Here is a 12,459-nt window from a genome sequence, read left to right on the forward strand (position 1 = left end):
AATGTTTCAGATATATAAATAGGATTTTAAGCACCTTTAGGCTTTTAATTCATAGGATTTTAAGAGCTTTTAAGCTTTTTATAGTTTGTATTTAAAAACTTTATAGAGATTTTCTTTTAAAAGATCTTTATTTAGAAATTAATTTTAAGAGCTTTTATTGTATTTAAAAAGATTTTAAAAGCTTTTATTTAAAAATATTTTAAGAGCTTTTAATACGTTTTTTAAGAGCTTTTATTAAAAAAGATTTTAAGAGCTTTTAATATGTTTTATTTAAAAAAGCTTTTACGAGGTTTTATTTAAAAAAAGATTTTAAGAGCTTTTATTTAAAAATATTTTAAGAGCTTTTAATATGTGTTATTTAAAAAAGCTTTTAACAACTTTTATTTAAAAAAGCTTTTAACAACTTTTATTTAAAAAAGCTTTTACGAGATTTAATTTAAAATAAGTTTATATTTAAAAAAGCTTTTATTAGATTTATTTAAAAGAGCTTTTAACAACTTTTTTTAAAAAATGCTTTTAACAGCTTTTATTGAAAAAAGCCTTTACGAGATTATATTTAAAAAAACTTTTAACAGCATTTATTCAAAAAAGCTTTTAATAGATTTTATTTAAAAAAGCTTTTCAACATTTCATTAAACAAAAACTTAATATTTAGCTTTTTTTCTCAGAAAAATTCATATTAATTTTATTTTAAGTTAAAGCTTACACAAATGTTAAACTCAATTTGAATTTTAGGTTAAAGCTTTTAAGTAGACTATTTTTAACATTTCTCAAATGTGACTTGATGAGTTTTATTCTAATTAGGAATGATTTTATTTAAAAGCTTTTAGAATATTTCATTAATAAGCTCTTAAGTTCTTTTAATAAAAGCTTTTAAGATATCTTATAAAAAATAATTTAAAACTTGTATTAAAAAGCATTTAGAGGCTATTAATGAAAAACTTTTTAAAAATCCTTTAATAGCATTTAGTAATAAGCTTTTAAGAGCTTTTATTAAAGGCTTTCTATTCCTTAAAAAACGTTAAAAAAGTTTAATTAGAAAGATTTTAAGGCTTTTATTAAATAAAAGGTTTCTTAGTATTCTGTGGAATTGCTTTTTCTAAAGCTTGAAAAAACGGCTAAATAAATGTCAAATTTTACTTTAAAGCTTTGAAATACAAGATTTTGTGATATTAAATTAAACTCTAAACTAATCATGCTTTTAAGAGCTTAATTTTTGTAAATTAAGCTTGCATTGATAATTAGCAAAAACTTTTGTTTTTACTACGAATTTAAATTAACTTTTTACATAATTAGATATTGGTTCAATCAATGTTTAACAATATTAACACACAAATTGTTTTAAAACAAACACACATTTTTAGTACTCTTATTTTAAATAAACACTTAAAGCTTTTAGAGAACATACCTTACCTTAATTACAACAAGAAAAGTAAAACAAATATTTAAGCTTTATTTAATAAAAATAACTAAATATTTTGTATTGAAAACTTACTCTATAAGTCCCACATAAAGCTTAGTTCCCCCTGCTTTTCGAAAGAGAGGATTAAAAACTGGATTACTATGTCATTGAAATAGACAATATGGATATCTACTGACAGATATTTCAAAGACCTTTGCAAGGGCGTATATAAGGCCATAGTATAGTCGGACCTACAATGGGTCAAAATCGGGAAAAATATTTGTTAACCCGAATTTTTTTTAACCAAAAATTTGTTTTTTCATAATTTTTTTACTAATAAATTTAAACAAAATTTTGAAAAAAAAAATAAATAAAAAATTGTTTGTTTTAAATTTTGTTTACTTAAAAATATTTTAAAGCATAATTTGGTGAAGGGTATATAAGATTTAGCACAGCCGAATATAGCTCTTTTACTGAACTTAATTTGACTAAAGAAAACCTGTTTTAGATTCCATTTGAAAAACACAAGTCTTTTAAAATGAATTTGCTTACAAAAAGCTTTCATTTTATTAATAAGCTTTCTTTAGTACTATCTTATATATTTAGTAAACAAATTGCCTGAGTTTCTTAAACATTTAATGAATAATTTATAAATTAAAAAAATTCTTGCTTAAAAAAAGTTCTTGGTTTTCTATTAAATATTGTAGAATAATCAACTCATTAGTTGTGTGTCACCTAAGCCTTCAAGTTGTTTTCCATTTATTTGAATAGTGGAAAAAAATGTGTTTTAAAATTGTGGCGGAAACATTGAGAAAAATTATACACTTTGCCTTCAATGTGAACATAAGATTTGCACCATGTGAACATAAGATTTGCACCCTTTATGGTGATACGTATAGAGTATATTGAAAATACCAATAAAAGAGACATTGTGAAGAAAAAAATTAAATATAAAAAAAGAAGCTTTAATAAAAACTTGCATTGATAGAATAGAAATTAGTAAATCAACCTGTTATTAGTATTTATAATAGTTTAATATAAAAATGTAAGTTGCTAATATTTAAGCTAAATTTTTGAAATTTTAATTTTATTTAAATTAAAAACCAATAACTATAATTGGTTTTAAAGCTAAAATATTTCTATACTTTGTGTTTTTAACTCTGCTTAGGAATTTGATAAGCAAGTGTTTTTCCAAATCAAAATATTTGCTTAACGTTTTTACCAAATATTTTAATTACTTAAAAATATAATTCTATTCTATTTAAATGCAAATTTATTTGTTTAAACCAATAAGTTTTATATTTTTAAACTTCTAAATTACTAATAACCCAGCAAATTGTATTAAGTTGTAGGAAATCATCTCTTATTAAAAGTTTTTAACCTAAACCAGATTAAACTAAGTTTAAGCTCAGTTTATATTGAAATATATTTTGTTTAAATATTGAAAATATTTGCAGAATTTTCTATCAATCTACTGTTATATATATTTTATTTTATTACAAATTAAACCATCAATTCCGCTGGGTTTTATTATACAAATTCAATGTAATGCTAAAACTTATTATAAAATCAAAATATTATTGCACTTTTATTGTTTCATTAAACTTGATGGACTTTTAAATTTTACCAACCTTGACCCAATTGTATATAAACTTATGAATATTGTAAAAATAATAAAACAATATTTTTTGCAATTTCTTCTTTTTTTTTTTTGTTTGGGCAAATTCTTTATGGACAAATTTAATTTTAATAAATTTTCCAATGGTGACCATAAAATAAATATTGTTTTTGTTGTTGTTACAACTGCTCTCTCTCTCCCTATCACTCTCTTCATATAAAGGAATGAAGCTAAAATCAAAATTGTTCTTGTTATTGGAATTTTATTATCAAAAAAAAAAAAAAGAAAGAAAGAAAACATGAAAATGTATTGAAAATAAAAGTTGAAAGTTGTTGAAATTGAAGTTTATAAATTTTATAAAGCAAGCAAAAGAAACACACTTACAAACATATACATTTTATGGCATATTAATAAATTCGTTTAGAAAGTTCTTAAAAAGCAAGTTGAATAATAAATTTTAAAGAAAATAACAATTTGTCTTTAATAAAAATATTTTTGTAGGAAAATTAAAAACAACATTCTTAAATTGTATGGTTTATACAATAAAGAAAATTTAATATTCATTTAAATTGAAAAGCTTTCAAGACGTAAACTTTATGTTTATAGTCTCTCACAGACATTAAAGGAGTAAGGATTGTGTTTTTTTTAAGGACATGTATGTACAATTTCTACAGTTTTAAGCAGGACCAAATTGCAATAAAAGGACATGCATAGGTTGTTCCTTCTAGTTTTTATTAGAAAATTATGCTTTTTTTATTATATTAAATCATTTACCAGTCTTTTGACTCTATTTTTTTTAAACAAAGCATCTTCATTCCTTTATTGGTTTATTAGAGTATTTTGTTCAATTAAAATATAAAAAAATTATAAAAATCAGGAATGGCTTTCTCTGCGATACAAAGTAATAAAATTTTTTTTTTTTAAATAAAAATTTTTTTTACGAAAATTAATTTTAATGAAAATAAAAAAAAAAATATTGATTTTTTTTGGAATCAAATTGTTGATGAAAATTTATATTAGTTCAGGTCTAGTTCTAGTTCAGTTCTAGTTCAGTTCTAGTTCAGTTCTAGTTCAGATCTAGTTCAGTTCTAGTTCAGTTCTAGTTCAGTTCTAGTTCAGTTCTAGTTCAGTTCTAGTTCAGTTCTAGTTCAGTTCTAGTTCAGTTCTAGTTCAGTTCTAGTTCAGTTCTAGTTCAGTTCTAGTTCAGTTCTAGTTCAGTTCTAGTTCAGTTCTAGTTCAGTTCTAGTTCAGTTCTAGTTCAGTTCTAGTTCAGTTCTAGTTCAGTTCTAGTTCAGTTCTAGTTCAGTTCTAGTTCAGTTCTAGTTCAGTTCTAGTTCAGTTCTAGTTCAGTTCTAGTTCAGTTCTAGTTCAGTTCTAGTTCAGTTCTAGTTCAGTTCTAGTTCAGTTCTAGTTCAGTTCTAGTTCAGTTCTAGTTCAGTTCTAGTTCAGTTCTAGTTCAGTTCTAGTTCAGTTCTAGTTCAGTTCTAGTTCAGTTCTAGTTCAGTTCTAGTTCAGTTCTAGTTCAGTTCTAGTTCAGTTCTAGTTCAGTTCTAGTTCAGTTCTAGTTCAGTTCTAGTTCAGTTCTAGTTCAGTTCTAGTTCAGTTCTAGTTCAGTTCTAGTTCAGTTCTAGTTCTAGTTCTAGTTCTAGTTCAGTTCTAGTTCAGTTCTAGTTCAGTTCTAGTTCAGTTCTAGTTCAGTTCTAGTTCAGTTCTAGTTCAGTTCTAGTTCAGTTCTAGTTCAGTTCTAGTTCAGTTCTAGTTCAGTTCTAGTTCAGTTCTAGTTCAGTTCTAGTTCAGTTCTAGTTCAGTTCTAGTTCAGTTCTAGTTCAGTTCTAGTTCAGTTCTAGTTCAGTTCTAGTTCAGTTCTAGTTCAGTTCTAGTTCAGTTCTAGTTCAGTTCTAGTTCAGTTCTAGTTCAGTTCTAGTTCAGTTCTAGTTCAGTTCTAGTTCAGTTCTAGTTCAGTTCTAGTTCAGTTCTAGTTCAGTTCTAGTTCAGTTCTAGTTCAGTTCTAGTTCAGTTCTAGTTCAGTTCTAGTTCAGTTCTAGTTCAGTTCTAGTTCAGTTCTAGTTCAGTTCTAGTTCAGTTCTAGTTCAGTTCTAGTTCAGTTCTAGTTCAGTTCTAGTTCAGTTCTAGTTCAGTTCTAGTTCAGTTCTAGTTCAGTTCTAGTTCAGTTCTAGTTCAGTTCTAGTTCAGTTCTAGTTCAGTTCTAGTTCAGTTCTAGTTCAGTTCTAGTTCAGTTCTAGTTCAGTTCTAGTTCAGTTCTAGTTCAGTTCTAGTTCAGTTCTAGTTCAGTTCTAGTTCAGTTCTAGTTCAGTTCTAGTTCAGTTCTAGTTCAGTTCTAGTTCAGTTCTAGTTCAGTTCTAGTTCAGTTCTAGTTCAGTTCTAGTTCAGTTCTAGTTCAGTTCTAGTTCAGTTCTAGTTCAGTTCTAGTTCAGTTCTAGTTCAGTTCTAGTTCAGTTCTAGTTCAGTTCTAGTTCAGTTCTAGTTCAGTTCTAGTTCAGTTCTAGTTCAGTTCTAGTTCAGTTCTAGTTCAGTTCTAGTTCAGTTCTAGTTCAGTTCTAGTTCAGTTCTAGTTCAGTTCTAGTTCAGTTCTAGTTCAGTTCTAGTTCAGTTCTAGTTCAGTTCTAGTTCAGTTCTAGTTCAGTTCTAGTTCAGTTCTAGTTCAGTTCTAGTTCAGTTCTAGTTCAGTTCTAGTTCAGTTCTAGTTCAGTTCTAGTTCAGTTCTAGTTCAGTTCTAGTTCAGTTCTAGTTCAGTTCTAGTTCAGTTCTAGTTCAGTTCTAGTTCAGTTCTAGTTCAGTTCTAGTTCAGTTCTAGTTCAGTTCTAGTTCAGTTCTAGTTCAGTTCTAGTTCAGTTCTAGTTCAGTTCTAGTTCAGTTCTAGTTCAGTTCTAGTTCAGTTCTAGTTCAGTTCTAGTTCAGTTCTAGTTCAGTTCTAGTTCAGTTCTAGTTCAGTTCTAGTTCAGTTCTAGTTCAGTTCTAGTTCAGTTCTAGTTCAGTTCTAGTTCAGTTCTAGTTCAGTTCTAGTTCAGTTCTAGTTCAGTTCTAGTTCAGTTCTAGTTCAGTTCTAGTTCAGTTCTAGTTCAGTTCTAGTTCAGTTCTAGTTCAGTTCTAGTTCAGTTCTAGTTCAGTTCTAGTTCAGTTCTAGTTCAGTTCTAGTTCAGTTCTAGTTCAGTTCTAGTTCAGTTCTAGTTCAGTTCTAGTTCAGTTCTAGTTCAGTTCTAGTTCAGTTCTAGTTCAGTTCTAGTTCAGTTCTAGTTCAGTTCTAGTTCAGTTCGTTCTAGTTCAGTTCTAGTTCAGTTCTAGTTCAGTTCTAGTTCAGTTCTAGTTCAGTTCCAGTTCTAGTTCAGTTCTAGTTCAGTTCTAGTTCAGTTCTAGTTCAGTTCTAGTTCAGTTCTAGTTCAGTTCTAGTTCAGTTCTAGTTCAGTTCTAGTTCAGTTCTAGTTCAGTTCTAGTTCAGTTCTAGTTCAGTTCTAGTTCAGTTCTAGTTCAGTTCTAGTTCAGTTCTAGTTCAGATCTAGTTCAGTTCTAGTTCAGTTCTAGTTCAGTTCTAGTTCAGTTCAGTTCTAGTTCAGTTCTAGTTCAGTTCTAGTTCAGATCTAGTTCAGTTCTAGTTCAGTTCTAGTTCAGTTCTAGTTCAGTTCTAGTTCAGTTCTAGTTCAGTTCTAGTTCAGTTCTAGTTCAGTTCTAGATCAATTCTAGGGCCACAATTTGCTTCTCCCTGCTTTAAGTTATAATTTTAAAAACATTTTACATATTTAAACATTGTACAGCAATAGACATTTTTCAAATGAAAGACCATAACCATTCACTGTGAAAGCTTTTTCAATGCTTTTTTATATGTCTTGCACTCTGCCCTGTATATAAGCACTATATTAAATTATAAGTTAAAAAACCAAATGCAAACTAAAGTAAATTTTTAAATGCTTAAAATTCAAATGAAAACAGATCTAAAAAATATTTAAAAATTTACCTTAAAAACTAAACAAAATGGTAACAATAACAAATTAAACAAAATTTCAGCTTTCAAAAACAGGTGAAATTTTGTGAAAAAGGAAGACAGCACTTTATTCTCTGGAATTCCTATAAAATCATAATGAAAATAATTATAAAACAATATTTACTTCAACTATTTTACTATAAAACAATTTTAAAACTATGCAAACTTAGAACTATAAATGTAATTAATTTATTATAAAAATTATTTTAAAATTTTACAGAGTAGAAGGAGGTGAATTGTTTGATCGTGTGGTGGATGATGAATTCGTTTTGACAGAACGTGTTTGTGTGGTGTTCATACGTCAGGTGTGCGAGGCCATGGAGTTTATACATCGCAACAATATTTTACATTTAGATTTGAAACCGGAGAATATTTTGTGTTTAACCCAGGAGGGTAATCGCATTAAAATCATAGACTTTGGTTTGGCAAGAAAATTTGATCCAGACAAAAAACTACAGGTAAAAAATTCAATAGTGTTGTTTGTTGTCTTTTTTTTATTTATTTCGTTTGTGTTAATCTTATTAACATATTTTGTTATTTTGTAATAAACACCTTGTTAATTACATGCTTGTGTGGAAATTTTATTTAATTTGATTTTAATGTGTACTTGGAAAATAGCAAAATATAAATACTGTTGGTATTTTGTTTGTAACTACAACTTTTGTAGACTGTAGTTCATTGTACATGTGACTTTAATTTGTATTTTTAATTTCATTTTATTTCTTTATTCACATGTATCCATCTATAAAAAGCTAATTAAAAAGTTTCTTGCTGCAAGAAAGGGTGTCTTATACAATTGTTTGTAAACACAAACCAGCAACATTTTGAAAGAACTTTTGCCAAATATACAAGCCATAATTGAAAGAGAAAAATATCGCTGGGTTTTTAATATTTCTATTAGTAGATTACAAGAAATACTATTAGTATTAGGGTGGAACAAACCCTACATATTTGTGTAATAATATAAAAAGCTTTTTATAAAAAACTTGTTAAATTTATTCCAAAACAACTTAAAAATTAAATTTTATGTTAATAATATATAAAACCAGCTTCAATTTCTATATAACATTTGTTTTCAAAAAAAAGCTTTCAAAAAGCTTACGCTAATTTTTTTAGAATTTTGAATAAATTCTTTTTTAATCAAAAAAAATATTTCGCTCAAAAATCTAATTGAAAGCTTTGTAAAGTCTTACATAAACATTGCAAAAGCTTTAGTTGTTCCTATAATCTTAAAGATAAAAATTTATAAAAAAAAGCTTAAAAAAGCTTTTAATATTAAATTTTAAAGAAACATTCAAATAATACTTTATTCTCATTGAAAATTATTTTTGTTCAAGAAAGTTGCTAAAAGCTTTTATAAAAAATCAATAAAAATATTCTGTCAATTAAAAAAAAGACTCAGGAAAAGCGGTTCTTTCATAAATTATTTTAAAACTGAGTAAAACTACTATTATTTATTTAAATTAAAAATCAAGTTTTTCAAGAAAGTTTTAATAAAAAACCTTCAAAATTTCAATCAAAATTACAATAACAATCATTAAAAGAAATTCTATGATAAATAGTTTAAAAGCTCAGTAAAGCATAAAAAGCTTTGATTTAATAACATTGGAAATCTAATTTTTCCAAGTTATAAAAAGATTTGATACAAAATTCGTAAAGTAATTCTGATATAAATTCCTTAAAAATTAAATAAAGCTTTAATTCAATGAAACACAATTGTTTTTAAATTTTTTTTGTTGAAAAATATTTGTAAAAATTAAAAAGCTTTCATTCATAATTTATTACTCTGATATACCATCCTAATGTTTTGTAAATATTTTGATTGTAATCTTTCTTTTTATTATGTTCAAGGGTGTTAAACAAAAACTTCTTGTCTTATTAACAGTATAAAAAGACAAAAAAAAAAACACAACTAAATTAAACAGTTTTTGGGGTTAACAATATCTACGAAATATTGTTGGAAAAAATGGAATAAAAATTTTAAGAAAAATGTCTTAATTGAAAAACACTGGGCAATATTATGTTAAACGCAGAGTTTAAATATATTAAAGTTAAAAATGCAACTAGAACTGAACTAGAACTGAACTAGAACTGAACTAGAACTGAACTAGAACTGAACTAGAACTGAACTAGAACTGAACTAGAACTGAACTAGAACTGAACTAGAACTGAACTAGAACTGAACTAGAACTGAACTAGAACTGAACTAGAACTGAACTAGAACTGAACTAGAACTGAACTAGAACTGAACTAGAACTGAACTAGAACTGAACTAGAACTGAACTAGAACTGAACTAGAACTGAACTAGAACTGAACTAGAACTGAACTAGAACTGAACTAGAACTGAACTAGAACTGAACTAGAACTGAACTAGAACTGAACTAGAACTGAACTAGAACTGAACTAGAACTGAACTAGAACTGAACTAGAACTGAACTAGAACTGAACTAGAACTGAACTAGAACTGAACTAGAACTGAACTAGAACTGAACTAGAACTGAACTAGAACTGAACTAGAACTGAACTAGAACTGAACTAGAACTGAACTAGAACTGAACTAGAACTGAACTAGAACTGAACTAGAACTGAACTAGAACTGAACTAGAACTGAACTAGAACTGAACTAGAACTGAACTAGAACTGAACTAGAACTGAACTAGAACTGAACTAGAACTGAACTAGAACTGAACTAGAACTGAACTAGAACTGAACTAGAACTGAACTAGAACTGAACTAGAACTGAACTAGAACTGAACTAGAACTGAACTAGAACTGAACTAGAACTGAACTAGAACTGAACTAGAACTGAACTAGAACTGAACTAGAACTGAACTAGAACTGAACTAGAACTGAACTAGAACTGAACTAGAACTGAACTAGAACTGAACTAGAACTGAACTAGAACTGAACTAGAACTGAACTAGAACTGAACTAGAACTGAACTAGAACTGAACTAGAACTGAACTAGAACTGAACTAGAACTGAACTAGAACTGAACTAGAACTGAACTAGAACTGAACTAGAACTGAACTAGAACTGAACTAGAACTGAACTAGAACTGAACTAGAACTGAACTAGAACTGAACTAGAACTGAACTAGAACTGAACTAGAACTGAACTAGAACTGAACTAGAACTGAACTAGAACTGAACTAGAACTGAACTAGAACTGAACTAGAACTGAACTAGAACTGAACTAGAACTGAACTAGAACTGAACTAGAACTGAACTAGAACTGAACTAGAACTGAACTAGAACTGAACTAGAACTGAACTAGAACTGAACTAGAACTGAACTAGAACTGAACTAGAACTGAACTAGAACTGAACTAGAACTGAACTAGAACTGAACTAGAACTGAACTAGAACTGAACTAGAACTGAACTAGAACTGAACTAGAACTGAACTAGAACTGAACTAGAACTGAACTAGAACTGAACTAGAACTGAACTAGAACTGAACTAGAACTGAACTAGAACTGAACTAGAACTGAACTAGAACTGAACTAGAACTGAACTAGAACTGAACTAGAACTGAACTAGAACTGAACTAGAACTGAACTAGAACTGAACTAGAACTGAACTAGAACTGAACTAGAACTGAACTAGAACTGAACTAGAACTGAACTAGAACTGAACTAGAACTGAACTAGAACTGAACTAGAACTGAACTAGAACTGAACTAGAACTGAACTAGAACTGAACTAGAACTGAACTAGAACTGAACTAGAACTGAACTAGAACTGAACTAGAACTGAACTAGAACTGAACTAGAACTGAACTAGAACTGAACTAGAACTGAACTAGAACTGAACTAGAACTGAACTAGAACTGAACTAGAACTGAACTAGAACTGAACTAGAACTGAACTAGAACTGAACTAGAACTGAACTAGAACTGAACTAGAACTGAACTAGAACTGAACTAGAACTGAACTAGAACTGAACTAGAACTGAACTAGAACTGAACTAGAACTGAACTAGAACTGAACTAGAACTGAACTAGAACTGAACTAGAACTGAACTAGAACTGAACTAGAACTGAACTAGAACTGAACTAGAACTGAACTAGAACTGAACTAGAACTGAACTAGAACTGAACTAGAACTGAACTAGAACTGAACTAGAACTGAACTAGAACTGAACTAGAACTGAACTAGAACTGAACTAGAACTGAACTAGAACTGAACTAGAACTGAACTAGAACTGAACTAGAACTGAACTAGAACTGAACTAGAACTGAACTAGAACTGAACTAGAACTGAACTAGAACTGAACTAGAACTGAACTAGAACTGAACTAGAACTGAACTAGAACTGAACTAGAACTGAACTAGAACTGAACTAGAACTGAACTAGAACTGAACTAGAACTGAACTAGAACTGAACTAGAACTGAACTAGAACTGAACTAGAACTGAACTAGAACTGAACTAGAACTGAACTAGAACTGAACTAGAACTGAACTAGAACTGAACTAGAACTGAACTAGAACTGAACTAGAACTGAACTAGAACTGAACTAGAACTGAACTAGAACTGAACTAGAACTGAACTAGAACTGAACTAGAACTGAACTAGAACTGAACTAGAACTGAACTAGAACTGAACTAGAACTGAACTAGAACTGAACTAGAACTGAACTAGAACTGAACTAGAACTGAACTAGAACTGAACTAGAACTGAACTAGAACTGAACTAGAACTGAACTAGAACTGAACTAGAACTGAACTAGAACTGAACTAGAACTGAACTAGAACTGAACTAGAACTGAACTAGAACTGAACTAGAACTGAACTAGAACTGAACTAGAACTGAACTAGAACTGAACTAGAACTGAACTAGAACTGAACTAGAACTGAACTAGAACTGAACTAGAACTGAACTAGAACTGAACTAGAACTGAACTAGAACTGAACTAGAACTGAACTAGAACTGAACTAGAACTGAACTAGAACTGAACTAGAACTGAACTAGAACTGAACTAGAACTGAACTAGAACTGAACTAGAACTGAACTAGAACTGAACTAGAACTGAACTAGAACTGAACTAGAACTGAACTAGAACTGAACTAGAACTGAACTAGAACTGAACTAGAACTGAACTAGAACTGAACTAGAACTGAACTAGAACTGAACTAGAACTGAACTAGAACTGAACTAGAACTGAACTAGAACTGAACTAGAACTGAACTAGAACTGAACTAGAACTGAACTAGAACTGAACTAGAACTGAACTAGAACTGAACTAGAACTGAACTAGAACTGAACTAGAACTGAACTAGAACTGAACTAGAACTGAACTAGAACTGAACTAGAACTGAACTAGAACTGAACTAGAACTGAACTAGAACTGAACTAGAACTGAACTAGAACTGAACTAGAACTGAACTAGAACTGAACTAGAACTGAACTAGAACTGAACTAGAACTGAACTAGAACTAGAAC

General features: G+C 29.0%; 1 protein-coding gene across 2 annotated transcripts in view; it reads left to right on the plus strand.

The window, feature by feature from the left end:
- The window catches only part of sqa (spaghetti-squash activator), a 91,944-nt gene that overhangs the window by 60,570 nt on the left and 18,915 nt on the right, over positions 1–12,459 (plus strand). For both annotated transcript variants that reach the window (XM_065510840.1, XM_065510841.1), the window contains exon 5: positions 7,238–7,475. In XM_065510840.1, coding sequence (XP_065366912.1) covers positions 7,238–7,475 — 238 coding nt within the window. The remainder of the gene's footprint in view (positions 1–7,237; positions 7,476–12,459) is intronic.

The sequence above is a fragment of the Calliphora vicina genome, chromosome 5 (assembly GCF_958450345.1).
Source record: "Calliphora vicina chromosome 5, idCalVici1.1, whole genome shotgun sequence".
Classification (NCBI taxonomy): domain Eukaryota; kingdom Metazoa; phylum Arthropoda; class Insecta; order Diptera; family Calliphoridae; genus Calliphora; species Calliphora vicina.